The following is a 20,472-nucleotide window of genomic DNA, read 5'->3' as shown; positions in this document are numbered from 1 at the left end:
GAGATGAAGTAGTAAAGTTAAAGAGTGAATAAAAGCCAAAGCATTGTTGCCTGAAGTGTGTAAATGTTTATTTTTCCTACTTTGGGTGAGTGAAGTCGTCCACCAGCGTGACTTTCTCCACCAGGTCTCCTCCGATGGAACGTACTAGATCGTAGAAGTCATTCTCTGTGAAGTTCTCTTGCCCGTCCTCGCTCTCTTTGCTCTCTGGCAGCCAGAAGGAGATGTCGTTGTGGAGCGGGGGGTATTTACTAAGGGCCTGAAAAACACACATACAAAGGAGATACTCAGCATATCTACAGAATTTAAAGCCACATAAATGTAACAGATTAAGCATTGATGGAGAAGAAAGCTTTCTGTATAGCTGGATATTTTCACATATACAATGACCCTCTGTGGCTTTTCTCTCTCTTGCTTCATGAACACTGAGCTGTGTCCAGTACGTCTGTGTTAATATCTGAGCTCCATAACACTAACTTGTCGTGCTTCTCTGTCTGAAAGGAAGATCAGATGTCTTCTATTATTTTGATGAAGACCTACAAGCTTAAAGCATGCACCCGATGGCAAGCTCCGTCTTGCTGTTAGTTTTAATTTCTCATGGCTGATTTAACCCAGACAGAGGAATCAAAGCATTTTTGACTCTTCATTATTGTTATTGTTGGTCCGTGCCATGTGCAGGTTACCTTGTGGGGTAGTGCCATTATATAACACACAAAAATGAGTACATCTAAATGCTGTGGCCTACACTATAACAGGAGTTCAGCCACACTTTAAACATCTTCAAACACAGGCAGTGGTGCTGCTGCTAGAAACGGATAAAAACCCTTAAGATACTTATTATGCACAAGTTACGTTACAGGGCAGATTTTTCCATGATGGTGAAAAAAAAAAGGATACCAGCTGGATATGTGATCACGTTAACATTTATTGTGGGGATAAATATCGGCCTAATTTGGGCTGGCTAAGCCACCACTGTAAATATAGGCCATATCAGCTGTAAATATTGGCCAATATCAGCTGGTAATATAAGCGCATAATGTTGACTTAAATCAGTTGTGAATTTTGGCCTTTATTGACACATAAATATCACTTAACTTGGCTGCTTTCTCTGTAAATGTTGGGGTAAATATCCACTACTCTATATTGTCTATCATTTTGGCTTAGGTTTGCTCTGAATAGATTGTTTTATATTGGCTGTAAATATTAGTCTAAATCAGCTGTAAATATTGGCTTCTTCATCCGTAACTACTGGCCTATATCAGCTGTAAATATTGGCCTATATCAGCTGTATATATAGGCTTTTTTATCTGTAAATATTGGCCTATATCAGCTGTAAATAACAGCCAATATCAGCAGTAAATATTGGCCTATATCTGCCTATATTGGCTGTAAGTCTTGACCTGTAAAGGCTGTAAATAACTGGCCTATCTGCTGCAAGTATTGGCCTTTGAGCTTGTAAATAACAGCCTATATAGGCTGTAAACTATAGCTTACATAACTGTAAATATTGTCCGATAGCAGCTGTAAATATTGGCCTGTATAGGCTGAAAGTATTTGCCTTTATCAGCTGTATATATACTAGCCTATATTAGCTGTAAATATTGTCTTATATCAGCTGTACTATTGGCCTATATCGGCTGTAAATATTGGTTTATATCAGTTGTAAATATTGGCTTTGGCTGTAAGTGTTAGCCTAAATCGGCTTTAAATACTGGTTTTTGGCCTTAAATGTCATCCTACCTCAACTGTTAATATCAGTCAATATCAGCTGTAATCATCGACCCACATGAGGTGCACTAACTTTCACCTTTATGTGTGTATAAGTTTAGTGAGTTTTAGACAGGACCATCAGACTTTGTGCATCCTATGAAATGTATTTCTTTGTTCATCTTCATGTCTCAAACTTTAATGTAATGTAATCTTGGGTCTGAACATCATTTATACAAACAATAATTATATCTGTATCAGCTACAGCGAAATTGTAAATATTGGCATATCATATGTAGACATAAATCCAATACTGGCATCCCTTTTATTATCATTTATTATATAACCTCATCAGCAATATTGAAGAGGAAGATGGAATGGGAAAAGTGTGATGATGGCGGGTTTACAGGTTACTTACTGGGTTTATAGGAAGGTTAAGGTAGAAGAAACTATTCTAATTGTACAGTTTTATAAAGATAAGTGCAGTAAATTACCAAGGATAAGAGCTAGCCGGTGATTCTCTGAGAGCTCCTTCAGCTGTTTACAGTCTACTGACACAGACCAGCTCCCTGCTGACTGAGTTTGTCCTGTTTGTGTGTTTACCTACATAGATAAGACTCACACAAACAGGCTGCATCCTCCTCAGCCCCCTGACGCTCACAGCTCATTACCTGTGGATCGGGGGGCCATGGAGGGTTTAGTAGGAGAGGTGGAGAGTCTCAGCCCAGGAGAGGAGCATTGACCCTGGGCAGGAGATGAGCCGTGCTCCCCCTGGTCCCTGTGGAGGACTCGAGTTCATCAATAACAGAGAGGACTGAGAGTGGACGGCCCAGAGTGTCCTTAGCTGACATCTCTACACATCTTCATACCTTTATTTCTATCATTTCCTCCTCCTCCACAATCACACTACTTTCTTTGCTTTAATCCATCCTTTTTTCTTTTTGCCCTTTTCTCTAACATTTTCACTTTTCTCTCCTCTTTGCACATTTTATTATGTCTTTACTCTGTTTATAATTGGTTTTCATCTTTATTTTCTTTGCTCTAATTCTCTGTTTCTAATTTTCTTTTTTTAGTGAATAACTTTAATAGTCATGTTGACAGAGTGTACACGGTTATTCTTAAAGGCACTGAACACAATTCATTCATAGTGAGTTGAACAGAGTCAGAGCATCAGCTGTTATTCAAATCTAGACCAATACAGAGAAAGTGTTGTCTTAATAAATCCTATTAGGACTGCTTACACATGTATTTTCTGTCTCTGTGTTTTATCTATGGTTTGATGGAGAAGTTGTACAACTTGCTCCTTAATATAAATGTTTGAATTGAAAAGAGAATTTTGATTCTGGATTGTGTTGAGATATCTGTGGAGGTTTGAAGGAAAAAATATAAAAATGCTTTAAATCAAACCCATATTTACTGATATCATGAATATCTTAATATGACTATAGTCTCGATAAGTATGACTTGTCTCCCCTTCCTGTGTTTCTTCCTTTCTCTTTTCCTCTCTCCTTTGTTCTCTACTTTCCTTCCCTCTGTCCTTCCCCCTTCCTTTCTTCATTATTCTTTTCTTGTCCTTCTTTCATCCTCTTCTTTTATTCTCATCTTCCTATATTCCATCCCATTTTCTTTGATTTTTCCCTTTGCTGTTACCTCTTTAATTCTTTCCTTCCATCCTTCCTTCCTACCTTTCCGTCCTGTTGTCCCCTACCTTTCCTCCCTCCTTGCTAACCCTTTCCTTTCCTTTCCTCCTCCCTCCCTCCTTAATTCCTCCATTCCTTCCTCCCTCCCTTCTTCCTGTCTGCCTTCTTTCTTGCCTTCCTTCTTTTCTTTCCTTTTATTCTCTCCTTCCTTCCCCCCTTTTCATGCCTCCCTTCATGTCTTCCTGCCTGCCTTCTTTTTTCCTTTCTTCTTTTCCTTTACTGTCCTTCCATTCCTTCCTCCTCCTTTTCTCCCTTCCATTTTTCTGTCCTGCCTGCCTTCTTTCCTTCTTCCTCTGTCCTTCCTTAATTCCTTCATTCCATCCTCCCTCCCTTCTTCTCCCTTCATGTCTTCATGCCTGCCTTCTTTTTTCCTTTCTTCTTTTCCTTTACTTTTCTTCCATTCCTTCCTCCCTTCCTGCCTTCTTTCTCTTTCCTTTCTTCTTCTGTCCCTTCTTCACTCCTTCCTTCTTCCCTTCATCCTGACTGCCATCTTCCTCTCTTTGTTCTTCCTTCCACCTCTCTTTTTATTTTCTTTTGTTTTCCTCTTTTCATTTTTCCCACTGTAGTTCTCCCTCCTCTCTGTCAGTCTTTTTCTTTCCATCCTTTCATTTTCCTCTTCCTATCTTCTCTTCTTTTCCTGTTTTTTTTTCACATACAGGTGAACCTAAATAAATTACAATATCAATTTTAAAAGAATTAAACACCTAAAATATTAGTCTGTGTGAAATGAATCTATATGACATATAAGATTACCTTTTTGAATTGAATTACTGAAATACATCCATGATATTCTAATTTATTGAGGTGCACCTGTATAATTTTTCCTGTGCGTGGCGTTATATTCATCCTCCTGTTTTCCTCTTTTACTGTCCACTTTGTGGTATTTTTCTTTGTTTCCTATTTTTCTTTCATTTGTTCTTTTCACTTCCATGTTCTTCCACTGATCTTCTTCTCTTCCCCTGTGTTCATCCCACGTTCCTGTTTCTGTTTTAAGCCCATAAATCTTTTATCCTTTCACCCCCTTTTCTTTTCTCCTGTTTATTTTCTTTCTACCTTCTCTCCTCTGTCTTCTTGGTGTCTCTTCTCTCCTCTATTGTCTTCCTCTAGAGTCCAGTCTCACCTCTCCTCTGTTCTCTCTGTCCTCCAACAGTCAGTCTGGATGTTCCTGATCAGAGAGGACCAGATCGGACTAAAACAGCATCAGAGAGGACGGACTAACCTCTGGATGAACCGTTTCTGAGTCTATGACGATGCCGGGGTCAGGGGAAGTGACTGGAGCCGGCTGATGTGAGCCCCTACTGTCAGGATGTTTTATACATGAGGTGAAGAGGCGAGAACACACACGGACACAAGGACTACACAAATTACACACACAAGTACACACAGTTTATTAGAGAAAAGACAACAGCAGGAGGGTGAAGGGAGGGAAGAGGAGGAGCTGAACTTCAACCAAAAATGTCAAAGAGACTCAGACAGTGTCAGGAGACCGCACTTTAGAAAGTAATGATAATAAAGTGTTAGGCCAAGTTTTATGGATGTTTTCATGATTTAGATGGCAAATTAACTCTTTAAATAGCGCACTGGTCTCAATAAAAGAGAACTCTTTTAAAGACTTCCTCATCATCCATTAATCCTTGATAATTGGACACCTCGTCAGGCATTAACCCTTACCTATTAGCTTCTAGAAGACACCTAAATGATGACAGTTGAATTTTACATTGCAGTTCCTAAATGGTTGGCCAGATCATGCTAAATATTGCCCAAGGGCATCCCAAGACACTGATTTTACACATATTTGCAGGTCTAACGCCTACGTGGAAGGCTGTGGTTTTGGCCTTTTTCTTATTCGCCATGACACAGGAAATAGTTTTTTCAGGTAGTTAATGTGTGTGTACAGACATGAAATTTGGTGGTCAAATATCCTGTGAGAATCTGAGAAGAATAATATGGCTTTAGTTGTTGGTTGTCGCAGTTTGCTCGATGGAGCCCCCTACAGCATTTCAATAAGTCAGCCCTTGAACCACATTGGACCTAGGATTTTGAAATTTGGCAGGCATATATATTATACCAGGACCTAAAAAAAGCCTCTTGGACCCATATTGCCATTTTAACTAGAAGTGCACCATTTTTAAGTTTTGTAAAATTGGTCATATTTGACATTTCCAGGGGTCCTTCTAGGATTATCTCCTCCAAAGGCTTTAATCCGATCCTCTTTATCTTTGGTGAAAAGTAAGAAGAGTCCTCAAGGACAAAAAGTCATCAAAATCGTGTACAAAACTGAAAGGGTGCAACCATTAATGCTTGTCAAACTTTAATGACTCAAAATGGCATAAAAACGGGTAGTTCCTGCAAAACTGAGCATCTGTTTCAGCGGCTGTGCTACAAGTCCAATGTGCAACAAACCTCTACATGAGCGATGGTGCGAGGGCCTGTTCAGTGCTGCTTGCAGCCCTAGTTTGGTCTTAGGTTTTAAATGTGTCAAAATGAGTACAAGATTCACTATATGCCTTTATGTTTTGAGATTCAAATGCATTGGTTACATCCTTAGGCCTTAATTAAATGGTCAGTCACTGTCGTTATTCTCCATCGACCTCTCCTAAACTGTCTGTGCAGACGACTCTAAACCGTTACACACTCGTACGCACACATTTGGACACGCAAACACACACAGTGAGTGTGTGGGAGGCTGATGGAGCGAGATGGAAGTGTTAGATGGCAGAGGTTACTGAGTGTAAATGTTCAGTCAGGCAGAGAGACAAATGGACGAGCGAAAAACAAAACTGAACAGAATAATAAATAGGAGCGAGAGGAGAGGAGAGGAGGGACGAGGAGGGGAGAAGAGGAAAGTAAAATACAGAAGAGGAAAGTAAAAAGGAGCAGAAGGAAGAGAAGGTAAAGATGCTGTATGATTAAGTTAACTTGAATGCCTTACATTTTTTAATTAAACACAGAAAAAAGCAGTCGGAGGGTGTAGTTACTGTTTAAAAAGTAAAAGCTGCCTTGAATGAAACTCAATTTCATCCAGAAGCTGACTTACACAACAAACAACAAACGCTGTATAAAATGATGATGATCAGTGTTTTTACCTGGAAGCAGACTGGCTGTCCGATGTTCTGAACTCTGAACTGTTTGAGGAAACGTTCGTCCTGACTCCAGAACAGCCGGATGTCCGGGATGCCGTAAAGTACCATCGCCAGTCTCTCCAGGCCCAAACCGAACGCCCATCCTGCCTTGTTCCCCGCCCCCGCTGTGGAAACACAAAAAAACCCAAACCTTTAAAATTCACACTATTTCAGCACAGGGATTGTCTGATTAACTGTCTGATTTGATAAACCCATTTGACACCATAAACTCATGAAGACAGTGGAGTTTTTATCAGCTGAGGTGGAGGTGACCAAAAACAGAGCTGAAAGAAACTAAACTGGAGGACAATCTTATTCAGCCTGACTGAGAACTACGACTTGGGAGAAGATTAATTTCCAGTAAGACGATGAGTCGAAGCATACAGAGAAAGCTACACAGAAATAATTTAGTTTGAAGACAACAAGGAGAATGTTCTGGAGTGGCTGAGTCAAAGCCCAGACCTTCATCCAAGAGAGAGCTGATCCCTGTGTAACCTGACAGAGCTTGAGCAGTTTAGTAAAGAAGAATGGAGTAAAAGTGCAGAGTCCAGATGTTTGAGCCTGAATGAGACCTATCCACACAGACTCAGTGCTGTGATTGCAGCCAAAGTGGCTCTACTAAATGGATCTGAAGTTAGTTTGAGACACTGTTTTCAACATGGCAGCCACTGTGGACTGGACTCTTCTGTAACCAAACAGCAGATATCAGTCAATATCTCCTATACTCTTTGGTTCATGGTCTATATGGGAACAAACATGGCTGAAACAACACTCATGAAATCTTCACATACGCAAAAACCCCTCAGCTTTCCTCCCTCTGTCATCAGTGCAGATTTATTAAAGACATCCTGCTGATGTAGAAGTAGTTTATGTGAGCAGGAATCAGGTGCTGCTGTTCCTTTAGTACTCTTCTGTATTATTCAACACTTCAACTTAATGCTGTCAATAAATCCATACAACCTTAACCTCCCACACACACTCAGGCTGGTATTATTTCCCTCAGTTATTTTTTTTAAACTTCATTGATCGCTCAGAAGGAAACACTCCTCCGCCTCGTGTTTACTCAGTGTGTCAGAGAGTTTAATTCCCTGAAGATGGCGGGTAAAGACGCTGCTTCTCAAGGGCACGTGTGCAGGGATCGGCTGATGAACACCTGGAGCTCAGAGAGATTTTGGGAGTTTTGTAACAAAGAGCAGTAAACACATGTCTGGCTTAATAGAGAGACATTTTTAGAAAGGGAAACCAGGGATTTGTCAAGTTAATCTGTGTTTGATGTTTGGGGTTTAGCTCTTGTACACCTGCTCCAGAAGAAAATATCAGATATTTAGATTTTCAGGCAGTTCATGAGACAAACTGAGAATAAATCCATTCATGTAAGATTGCTCCACAGGGCCATGTGTCTACTCTTAGCATTAGTTAGCTGTTTCAGCAACAAGGCCTCCCATAACAGGGGATAAAAGAGAGAGATTTCCAGGGCTCAGTCAAACGGGGGGCCCATGGAGGTCAGTGAAATCACGATCCATTGTAAAATTAAGCTGTGAAAACTGTGATATTCTATTTTCTTTACCTGAATCACAACCACTCTTATCAAAGCAAGGAAATTATTTGTTTATTTATTTATGCCGCAGAATATAGGATCAGGATAACAAAAACACCTCTGCACTGGTTTATATCATACCTCTCTGGCCACATTTAGTTCGTACAATTTAAATCATTCAAATCCCACTCGTCTCCTGTCTCTACCGGTGTTCTCCAGGGTTCTGTTCTGGGCCCCCTTCTCTTCATCATTATCTATATCCTCTTGGTCATATCATCTGTAAATTCTACATTAACTTCCACTGTTACACAGATGACACCCAGCTCTACCTTTCCACCAAACCCAACTCCACCCTCCCTCCTTCCTCCCTCTGTGAATGCCTACAAGAAATCAAATCCTGGTTCTCACACAACTTCCTTAAACTCAGTAGTGATAAAACTGAAGTTCTTCTTATTGGCAATAAATCCACTTTAGCCAAATCTGACACTTTTTCTCTTACAATTAATCATTCCTCAGTTTTTCCCTCCCTTCAGGTTAAGAGTCTAGGTGTCATCCTTGACAGCACACTATCTTTCCAACCTCACATCAATAACGTTACCAGTTCAGCTTTCTTCCATCTACACATGAATTGCCTTCGTCCATCCCTGCCTCCAACTCTGTTACTATTTTAGTTCACTCTCTGGTTGCTTCCCTGCTTGACTATTGTAACTCCCTACTCTTTAGTCTCTTCCAGAAATCTCTCCACAAACTTCAGTTAGTCCAAAATTCTGCCGCCCGCATTATTTCCAGAGCCTCATCAAGCAATTACATCACTCCAGTGCTTCAGAAGCTTCACTGGCTCCCAGTCAGCTCCCGCATCAACTTTAAGATTCTACTCCTGACCTTCAAGGCCATCCGTAACCTCGCCCCTCTGTGCCTTTCTGACCTCCTTCACATCAGCACCACCCTCTCGCACTCTCAGGTCCTCTTCTCTCCACCTCAGTGTCCCCCCTTTAGCGACCTTCAGCTGGTCGACTCCCCGCCTCTGGAACTCCCTCCCACCAGACATTCATAATATTAAAACCCATTTTTTTCAAACTTGCATATTTAGTTTAACTGGTTTCTTTCAGCCAACCTACATTGTTTTACACAATGTTTTAACTCATTGCCAACTGGTGTGTATTTTGTGGACCTATTCACATGTCTTGTTTTAACATTTCTTGTAGGGTGACCTTGAGTGCTTAACAAGGTGCCTATAAATAAAAAATGCATCGGTACCTCCGCCAAGAAGGTTATGTGATTGGGTGGGTTTGTTTGTTGGTTCGTTAGTTTGTTAGCAACATAACTCAAAAAGCTGTAGACGGATTTTAAAGAAATTTTCAGGAAATGTCAGAAATGGCATAAGGAAGTACTGATTTGATTTTGAGAGTGATCTGGATAACTGTCTGAATCCAGGAATTTTTGAAAGGATTCTGTACTGTTGGGAGATAGGGCTAATGGTGGAGGTCTGCGCTGTTACCACTTTACACCAGGAGATGGCGGACATGAGTAACTTTAATTCCAGCAGCATTTTTGGTTTTGTTTCTATTCAAAGTTTTGGAGTTTATAGAGTTTGAAAGACACACGCCTGCTTGAAGAGAAGAGTCGGAGTGTAACAGAGAGAAAGACACCGATTTGTAGCGAGAATACTCACAATGCTGGGCGGAATAGAGGAATATTCACCCTCTGTCATGACTTCCAGTTGTCCAGTGAGACCATGGGTGCATCTGTGGCAACCGTAGTGAAGCCAATGCTTTGCCTCACCATGTTTCCACCCCACCGGGGAGGGAGTAATCGGCGAATGCTGTGGTGGGGGGCACATGGGGACGGATGAATTTTTTAAAGGATTCTTCACTATTGGGAAATAGGGCTAATGGCGGAGGTCTGCGCTCTCAGAGTGCTTTTCTAGTTATTATTGTTATTATCAAAAGTGGGAATAAAGGGTTTACATGCAAAAATAGGTACAAAGTGTAGCAAATTACTGGTTAACAGACAAAAAAAGGGATCAAAAGTGGTGAAAAATGCAGAATAAGTATTGAAAAAGGGCTAAAGAGTAAATTGGTAAAGTGAAAAAGAGTTAAAGGCAAAAAACATGTAGAAAGTAGCAAAACCAGCAGAAAAAGTGGTGGAAAGGGGTTAAAAGTGGCAAAAAAAATGGTATAAATTAGCAAATGTTGGTTAAAGGTGGAAAAAAGGGGTCAACAAAGCCACAAAAATAGTTAGAATGTGGAAAAAAATGGCTTAAAAGAGGTAAAAATTGGTCAACAGTGGCAAAAACAGCAGAAAAGTGATGAAAAGGACTTAAAATGTGGGAAAAATGGGTAAAAAGAAGCAAACGGGTAAAAACTGCACAAAATAGATGAGAAGTGGCAAACAAAAGTTGCACAAATGGGCTGAAAATATAATTAAATTGGGTCAAAACATTTATTAATCAGTGATTTCAGCATGAAACCTTTGAAGGAATTTATTTCAGTGTAACGTTGCTCAATAACTCATATTTCATGATTTTTTATCTGTATTTATTTTATCTTTACCTCATCAACCTTCCCTGTAGAAGGGATTGGAATGAGGTCATTTTTGAATAAATCTCTTCAATAAAGCGTTTTTCCTTCTTATTCTGACTTTATCAGGCAGACAGGATCATAACCAGCTCCAAGTGAGCAGCCAGTGAGGTAAAACACTGTAAATCTGCTGAAATAATCTTTCAATATATTAAAATAATCTGCCTGTATGTACCAGAGTCAGAGAGATCCATGGTGAATCTGTCCCATCAATCACTGTGAAGGTGAAAAAGTGAAGAATTTCAAACAGCAGAAATCTGATTTCAGAACAAACCTCCTCCACAGCTCTGAGGCAGGTCAAAGCAAAGGGCAAACACTTGCTGGGATAAAGGATTATGGGTAATTCTGAGGATTCCAGACGTGTTCAGCCCGGGACACAGATGAGAGGAGGATAGTTTCTCTCAGTGGGATGAAGACTAAATGAGACAAACTGTTTCCTGTTTGATGAGTTGAACCAGCAGAATAAGTCCCTGACCTTGATAGTGGCCGTGATCCGCAGTTTAAGAACCACAGAGTGAAAGACGTGGGGGTTTACATGAAACTGGACCTCAAAGTCATGATTCAGGATACTGGAGCACAGTCTTTGGCAGATGTGAACACAACTGTGCTCGAGTACAGGGCGCTCATCAGTGAGTGCCAAAGTCCAGACCAAGGTCTAGACCAAAGTCCAGACCAAGGTTGACTTAAGACTGGTGGTCTTAAGTCACAGAGGTTTCTCTGGACAATATCAAATGCAGCTTCTAGTTTATTTGTTGTACTTTCTGAGGGAGATGATGATGCATGAACGACCATATCCCCAGCATAAAAAGGAAACTTTTGCATCAGTAACATTGGTTAATTATTAATATAGATAATAAATTAATTTTTGGATCCTGCGACTGCATTTTGAATGTTCATAAAACTACACGATAGACCATCAATGTAAACAGTTTGCTTAAGTTATTTTCAGATCATTTTAGTGCTGTTTGGGAAAACCTGCTATCAGCCAGGTCCTGTAAAAGGACAGAGTGCTCAACAGTATGGACAGCCTTTGAAAATGTAAAAGCAGTTCAACACAGTCAACAATATATATTATATAATAATGACAAAAAGTGATGATTAAAACTGGTCTATTAAAAAAGGGTAAAGTCTTCATTATAATAATAACACTAGAGATCAACATTGTTCTACTACAACAGGCAATAGTCTTAAATAATAATACTAATAATACAATAATAATACTATAATAATAATAATAATAATAATAATAATAATGAGAATAGTAATGCCAAACATTGGTCTATTATAATATGGCATATTTATTAAAATATTAAAGATATCATGATAGTAAAAGTGATGATTAACATTGGTCTATTATTATACGGTATAGTCTGTATTCTAAAATTATTAATAAAATAATAACAGTGATGATTAACATTGGTCAGTTATAAAAGGGTATAGTCTTTATTATAAAAGAAGATTAATATGATAATAATAGTAAATGATGATGATTAACATTGGTTTATTATAATAGGCTATAGTCTTTATTATTATATAATTTTAATTACGTCATAATAATAATAATAGTGATGATTAACATTTGTCTATAAAATAAATAGTAAAGTATTAATTTTGAAATAAATAAAATAATAATGATAATAGTGATCATTTATATTGGTCTATTATGATAGACCAAAGTTTTTATTACAATATAATATCAATAGAATAATAAAAATAATAATAATAGTAATGGTTAACATTGGTGTATCTTAATACGGTATAGTCTTTATTTTAATATCAATAAAATAATAACAGTAATAGTGATGATTAATATTTGTGTTATATAATAGGCTAGGACTGCTCTCTTTATAAAGTGTCTTTATACCGTATAATTTTGGTTATGAATCAGTGCTTATACAAATGATTGATTGAATTGTACATGGGACCACCTCTCTGAACAGACCTGCTGCCCGAGCACAATACGTTTGCAATCACACTGACCAATCACAACTGGACTTTGGGCTCAAGAGTAGTTAGATCCAGGCCTGGGTCCATACTATGAAATCACCCTACAAATGACAAATCAACAGAAAAGAGCTGTAAACTAAAATGGACATATAATCTGAAAACACAACTCTTGTCATTGGCTATGGCATGAAATAATAAATGCCACTAAATCATACATATCAAGATGAAAAAAAACACAATCCTGTTTCATGGATAAATGTGGAGTTTAATCCTCTTTTTTGTGTCCAAAACATACGTGGGACTGTCAGTGTTGCAAACATTGACTTTAATCCCCTTTTTCTCACCTTCCATGCGTCATGTGTGAAGACTTAAACCCCTGTAAGCTTCCTCCTCCTCCTCACGACTGAAGAGGATTAAACAGGTAAAATCAATGCAGGATGACAGCTTTTAAAGGCATTCATCAGGTCGGACTCAACACATACAGAATGAAGGAAATCAACCAATCTAATGCTGGTTTAAATCAGACAATTTGGTAAGAAAATCACACAGACATTACCCTCACTGTTGGATCAACTAAGACTAAAATGATTGATTCATTTAAAGAAAAACAACTGTATATTTTGGGTGAAGATAACAACACCTTTCTTCCAACTTAATACCATTAAACTATGACGAAACACTGCGAACATGAGGTCTGGTTTGGGTTCTGCTGATCACTATGCAGAGAAACTGCAGAAAAAGCTGAACAGAGCTGATCAGGACAGGATTAGATTCATATTTTAGCACTTTTTTTGGATAAACTCAGCTGAAATAATTAGTTACGTGCAGCAGCGTCGTGGCTTCGGGTGCTTATTTGGCTTTCAGACTCATATTCTGAGGTCAGAGGAGTGGGCGAGGAGGATGGGATGTAATCTGGACATTTTTCTAAATATTTGTGTGTGGGGGCATTCAAACAACTCTCTGCTAACAGACAAACACCCACAAACACACAAACACCAGCACATAGAATATAACAGGCAGGCGGCGGCCGAGCGAGCGAGTGAGCTGGAGGTAGAATTACCCGCTTTGATTGGAAATGCTCTGGCTTATTATGATGATGTGTCACCCGCCTGCCCTCCTCCTGGGTGTGTGTAACACACCACAAACACACACACTTCCTCCTTAACATCCTGGTCTGGTCGGCGCCGGTCCAATCAGTGGACGTGGAATGTGGTTTCTATGCTAATGAGCGCTGGGTCGAGGGGTCGCAGGAGACGAGGGAACACGCTGGAATAAATCTCCACTTCATGATAACGTACAATCAATCAGATGTGTGACCTCTCTCCTCCTCCTCGCCCTTTTGCCTCTTTTTCTATCGCTCCTGCTCCTCCTTCACTTCCGGTGTCTTCCGATATTAATCCCTTCTTTTATTAATTCACAATCCTCTCCTCTTTTCCCTCCTCTTTCCATTTACTCACCTTTCATTGATTGAGCATTCCTTCACTATACACCTTTATGTCTTTTCCTCTCCTCTGTAGCACCTCTCCTCTACAGTCATTCCTCCTTCTTTCTCTCATTTCACCCTTCTTCACTTTTCTGTCTCCATATTCCACTGACAAACCTTAAGAAAATATTCATGCCCAGAAGTTATTTCTTAAGAAATATGACAACTCCTCTGAAAAATACCTATTGTAATCAAGGGTATTATTATGATATGAACCAAACCATAGTATGGTAAAAAATGATAGAGTAAAATGAAAACTGTATCTGAAGACAAGACACTAGAATGATGCAATTGCATCATTATTGCAATGCTATGAGATATGTTACAGTAGGATACAAATAAATACATTTGGATGCAACGCAATATGATACAATGCAACATGGTATAAAAATTGATGATGCAAATTATTTGACAGGACACAATGCAAAGGGATAAGAAACAAGCCAAAAAGGATAGGATATGATGTGAAACATATATAAAACTAATGATATGGCATAAGATAATTATAAAAACATTACATTTAATTAAAAAAGGTATGAGGCAGGACAATACGTTGACATGAAAAATGGTAGAATATCATAGAATATGATCTGATTATGGATGCACAATATGATCAGCATGATATCTGTATCAGTGGATATTAGCTTAATTGCATCTGCAGATGTGAACATTTCTGCAGATGTTTACAGCTAACACAACAGCCATATGTGTCAATAGTCTAAATAATCAATCCGCATTAAATTGGTGAATGGGGGGTGGGGTGGGGGGACCCTGCCCTGAGCTCTGAACATTCTGAATAAAGCCCAAAATGTAAAACAACCAGACTGTCTACTTCCACACTCCTCCCACAGCTCTGATCCACTCAGCCGCTCTGTGCATCCGAAACACTTGAAATAAGTGTTTATATGTTGGTACTAGCTAAACTGTTAAAATAACTGCATTTGGGATATTGAAATCATATCCTAGATATGATTAAGTACAATATGATAACAATATGATATGAGACAAGACGAGACAAGAGGATATAAAAAATTACTAATACTATCCCTAATGACGGGCAAAATACAATACAATACTACACAATATGACACAATACAATAGGATACTGAAAAGATATGATCCAAGAAGATATGAAAAGACAAAACAAAATACAGTAAAACATATGAGAGGAAACACAACATGATACAATGGACTGCAACACAAAACAAAATGATACAATACAACGCAATACGAGACAATATAATATGATACAATATGATATGATACGATACAATGCCCTACAATACAATAAAATACAATAAAATACGATATGATACAATACGAAACGATACAATATGATCAATACGATACGATATGATAAGATACGATACGATACGATACGATAAGATACGATACGATAAAATACGATACGATACGGTATGATAGACAACTAGGCACTCTCACACTCACACCTACAATAATATAATATAATACAATTTGATATGATAGGACACGATTCAATACAAAATGATAAGAAAGGATACAATAGGATATGATACAATCAGAGGTGGGCAATCTGGCATGTCGGGCATTTTCCTGGTGGGCTGACGCACTTTAGGGCCGGTATGATTTATTCATTCATTAATTTCCGCTAAGCACCAGCCCCATAAAGCAGAGGCAGCATTCCATTGGTTGTTTGCCTTATAATGACAGTTAATTGGCCCAATCATGTGTCCTTAAGGTCCGGTTGCACCCATCCCCACTTTGCCCTGGCGTGAAAGTGAAAGTGGAGGAAATGAAATTTAAGTGTGAAAACAATCAACTGGATCTGCAAATAAATGTCAACTCCTAAAGAAGTAATTCAATCAGGATGCTGCTATTTATGCTGGCCTGTTCCCCCAAAACACCTGCATTGTGTCTGCTTTTCCCTCCTGTGTGTACAGAGCTGCATGCCAGCAGATTAGTTGTGTGATGTAAGGTAAGTACAGGTATACGGATCATGTGATAGAAGCAGAGGACAACTCCTGCCAACAAGTCAACAACCACCACTGGGTTATAGAAACCAGTTACCCTAAAAACCAGTAAAGATGTTACACAAGTGTCCCCACCCTCTGTTTGTCAGCAGATGTTCGTTGAGGGGGAGGAAATATCACAGTGTATTGACAGTCAGCGAACGGAAGCTGAAGTTCAAGTGGAGGCCTTTAAATATTCTCATATATCTGCAGAATCACTGAACAGTCTTCTCTCTAGGAGCTGATCTAGCTTCTTAAACTAAGCCACATTTGATCTGTTTCCAGTCTGACATCCTGAAGTTTGATCTCAGTTTAACTCCAATAGTAAAAGAACAAAAAAGTGAATACAACTCTTCCCTTCATGTAAAGCTTTAATATAAAAAGAGTGTTTTCTATTTAAAGCTACATTGCCCCTCCTTCATTTAACAGTTTTTGTCACCTTGTCTCATAAACGTGTTCGTCATTTTCCTCCTGTGATAAAACAGAACTTTTCATCTAATTCTCTCGTCCTCCCCTCACCTCGTGTGTTTCCATTGGTCCTAATTATATTTGCCATGAATATATTTATGACTGCGTTATTAGAGACCGTGCGGTGGCGGCAGCACGGCGGTAGTTGTGGTTTTAAGCTGCAGGATCGTGATTAAGTATAATGATTTCACAGGAAGCCGGGGTAGAAATAAAGCTACTTGTAATTAGACAGGGTGACAGCAGGTTTCTGCAAGCTGAATCAGAGACTTTCTAATGTAAGTTAAATGTAATTTAAAACCAAATCCAGACAATAAATGAGAGGAAAGATAAAGCAAACACAACGGAGAAAGCTGTCAATGCAGCTAGGAGGATTTCTCACCAGAAAGGCAGATATATTATGCAAATTACAGGACTTTTCAAAAGCTCATACTATAGTTGAAGGAATTAACCCCTTCCATCTTGCACATTTTTCTTTCAGGCACAACAGATGCTGCTTCCTCAATCAAATACAAATATGGTAATAAAATGTGCAGGATTGGTTGATGAACTGGAGGTTTAGGAGCGAGAGAAACTGTTTGTCTGGAGTGGTAGAGTGGATGTATGACCTGGGAATTCAAGATTTTAAAGGGGAACAAAATCCCCTGAGCACTTGTCGCCGAAAATGTTGGACAAAGCCTGAGTGATGTCAGCGCTGATGGGTTGAAATTATGATTCTTGACAGTGAAAATATGAGATAAATTCAAAATCAGTGGTATAAAACATCAAAGCATGAGAAAAACATTTACATTTTGAGTTTTGATGGTCAAAATATTACTTAAAATTTCAAACTGAGGATCTAAAAGGTCAAATTATGAGAAATTGTGAATTTAAAAGGTGAACATATGAAATAAAAAGTCAAAACCATAACTTTGCGTCATAACTGTGAGATGCAAAATTAAGAATATGAAATGAAAACATAAATGTATTTTATCACATTCCTGACTTTTTATCTAATTATTTAAACTTTTAACTTTTTCTAATTTATATGACTTAAAAAAGATATTTAGATCATCATGGTGACCAGTGGGTCAGTTATAACAAAAATATGATATGATCTAGTGAGCCGGGTGTAACTGTACCACAGGCCGGATTTGGCCCCCGCGCCTTGAGCTTGACAACTCTGGTTTAGACCCTTAATTCTTGACTGGTGGGTTGGATTCCAAAAGCGTGTCGCAAAGCTGTCTTGAGTGGGTCTGGCTGAAAAAAATATGTGGAAAAAAGTCTGTTTATCCATCCATCATCTATACCACTTATACTGTGTAGAACTTTGAGGCACGTTTGGGCCAAAATTTGTATTTTTTATTTTTTAAAGATTTTGTTTTTGGGCATTTTTGTGCCTTTATTTGATAGAGGAGGACAGTGGATAGAGTCGGAAACAGGGACGAGGGTGGGGGAGACACATGTGGTAAAGGGCCTCAGGCCAGATTCGAACCTGTGCCAATGGGGCTCGCCTTAAACCACTAGGGCACCTGTGCCCTGCTTGGGCCAAAAATTGAGGCTGTAGTAGATGTGGTCAGTAAGCTTCCTGAGGGCACCATAGGTCTCTGATAAATTTTTGGGCTTTTCTAAATGATATATCAGAGAGTATGGTCTTGATCTGCCCTCTTTATAAAGACAACTTTGGTTATGAATTGGCGCTACAATAAAGAATGATAAATACATGATTTTAAGTTGAATAATGTGTCTATAAAAGAGCTTTTTTTAAATTGACAGACTTCTCTATAATTCAGTTCTGAGGCTCCACAGCCTTGTTCTTTGGCTGTAGAGTTTTGAACTCTTTGTGAACAAGTGCTTCCAGGCTCAGAGGGAGAGTTTTTGCTTTTTGCTTTGACACATCTGAAGATTTGGAGCCTGTCAGCCCGTCTGGATCATCTCAGCCACAGGGATCAGCAGTGAGAGTCTGTGAGCGGCTGCTTCACATCAACCCCGGCAGAAAAAAACTGACTGATGAAGAGCTCTCAACAGGAGGAGACTCACACATCTGACGCAGGAGACACTGACGTACATGCAGCCAAGAAGAAAGGCGGGAAAACGCCTGATTGATCCTCAGCAGCCTGTCTGGGGTCGGAGCGCGCGTTTGGACAGAGGAGCGTTGAACCGAGCCACGGTGTGGCACAGACGTCAGCCAAAACAGATTGCACGACGCACAGCAAGGATGGATGGCCTTTGAGCAAACATCACTGAGTGTGTGTGGTGAGACTATGCCCCTGCCCTCCCTCTGTCCACTCACAAACAGCTCTGCAATGCCAGGCCTCCTCCCTCAGCCAATCAGGACAGCTTGCAGGAAACAGTGGTAGTGGTTTGCTTTGTGTGTGGCGGCATCACCATATGCCGATGACGTCATTGTTTAATGATCACATGACACATGCGTCAGCTGTGAAATGTGAGTGAGTAATGTCTTATCTGTATGCAGACTGAGTGAAGTGTTCAGAGACTTTGAATCACTGAACAAAAGAATACATTAACAGTGAAACACTAACAAGATAATCCAAAGGAACCACTCAGAATCCCTCTGATGGCAAACTGAGTTTTATATGTGTCACTCTCAAAGTCTGAGATTAAACTCTAGTAATCTCTGGATCAGATGGAAGCTAAAACCTGGACTAGAACCCCAGACGACATGAGACCAAACTGAAAAAACACCAGAGAATATGGAACAGAACTGAGCATATCAGAAAATACAGAAGAAAACTGTGATAAAACACCAGAGAATGTACAGTACCTATAAAGAGTATTCACCCCTTTGGATGTTTTACATTTTTATTGATTTAAAAAATCAATCACGACCAATATAATTTGGCGTTTTTGAGAAAAATGATTACAAACAACTCTTTAAGTCAAAGTGAAAACAGATTTCAAAAAGTAATGTCAATCAAGCAAAAATATGTAATGTAAAATAAGTGCATAAATATTTACTATTACTACTATGGGGATCATTGAGTGCAGTGAATGTCTCTCAATTAATTGTAGTATAAAGACACCTGTGTCTGGAAGGTCCAGTCACTGGTTAATCAGTATTCCTGGCTACCATTACACCATAAAGACAAAAGAACACTCCAAGCAACTCAGGGAAAAGGTTATTGACAAGTAGAAGTCAGGGGGTGGATACAAAAACATTTCCAAGGCTCTGAACATCTCCAGAGTTCAGTTAAATCAATCAAGAAGAAATTGAAAGAATATGGCACATGCATAAATCTGACTAGATGAGGCTGACCTCACAAACAGAGCTAGCGTGCAAGAAGGAGACTAGTGAGAGAGACCACCAAGACATCTATGACTACTCTGAAGGAGTTCCAAGCTTCAGCAGCTGAGATGGGAGAGACTCTGCATACAACAACCGTTGGCTGGGTTCTTTAGCAGTCAAAAGCTTTATGAGAGAGTGGCAAAGAGAAAGCCACTGTTGAGGAAAACTCAGACTGTATCTGGACTAGAGCTCACTAAAAGGCATGTGGGAGACTCCATGGTCAAGAGGAAGAAAGTTCTTTGGTCTGATGAGACCATAATTGAGCTTTTTGAGGTGATGAGACAAGACGCCAAACACTGAACATCACCACAAACACACCATCCCCACTGTGAAGCACAGTGGTGGCAGCATCATGCTGTGGGGATGCTTCTCAGCAGCCCACCTTGAAATGCCTGAAAAGGTAGAAGGTAAAATGAATGCTGAAAAACATCATATTCAGTCTGACAGAAAACTACAGCTTGGGAGAAGACTTATTTTCCAGTAAGACAATGAGCCGAGGCATACAGAGAAAGCTACACAGAAATTGTTTAGCAAGTTTAGTAAAGAAGAATGGAGTAAAATTGCAGAGTCCAGATGTTTGAGCCTGATTGAGACCTATACATACAGACTCAGTGCTGTGGTTGCAGCCAAAGGTGACTCTACTAAACACCAACTTTAA

At 39.3% G+C, this 20,472-nt stretch overlaps 1 protein-coding gene across 4 annotated transcripts in view; it reads right to left on the bottom strand.

Annotated features, from left to right (window-relative positions):
• fars2 (phenylalanyl-tRNA synthetase 2, mitochondrial) overlaps positions 1 to 20,472 on the bottom strand; it is a 185,107-nt gene that overhangs the window by 55,990 nt on the left and 108,645 nt on the right. For all 4 annotated transcript variants that reach the window (XM_041813776.1, XM_041813774.1, XM_041813775.1 and 1 more), the window contains 2 exons: positions 6,491 to 6,651; positions 81 to 256 (listed from right to left, as the gene is read on the bottom strand). In XM_041813776.1, the coding sequence (XP_041669710.1) occupies positions 81 to 256; positions 6,491 to 6,651 (337 nt within the window). The remainder of the gene's footprint in view (positions 1 to 80; positions 257 to 6,490; positions 6,652 to 20,472) is intronic.

Source organism: Cheilinus undulatus, linkage group 19 (genome assembly GCF_018320785.1).
Source record: "Cheilinus undulatus linkage group 19, ASM1832078v1, whole genome shotgun sequence".
NCBI lineage: Eukaryota > Metazoa > Chordata > Actinopteri > Labriformes > Labridae > Cheilinus > Cheilinus undulatus.
Note: the sequence above shows the minus strand (reverse complement) of the source record. Positions and strands in the feature narration are given on the sequence as shown.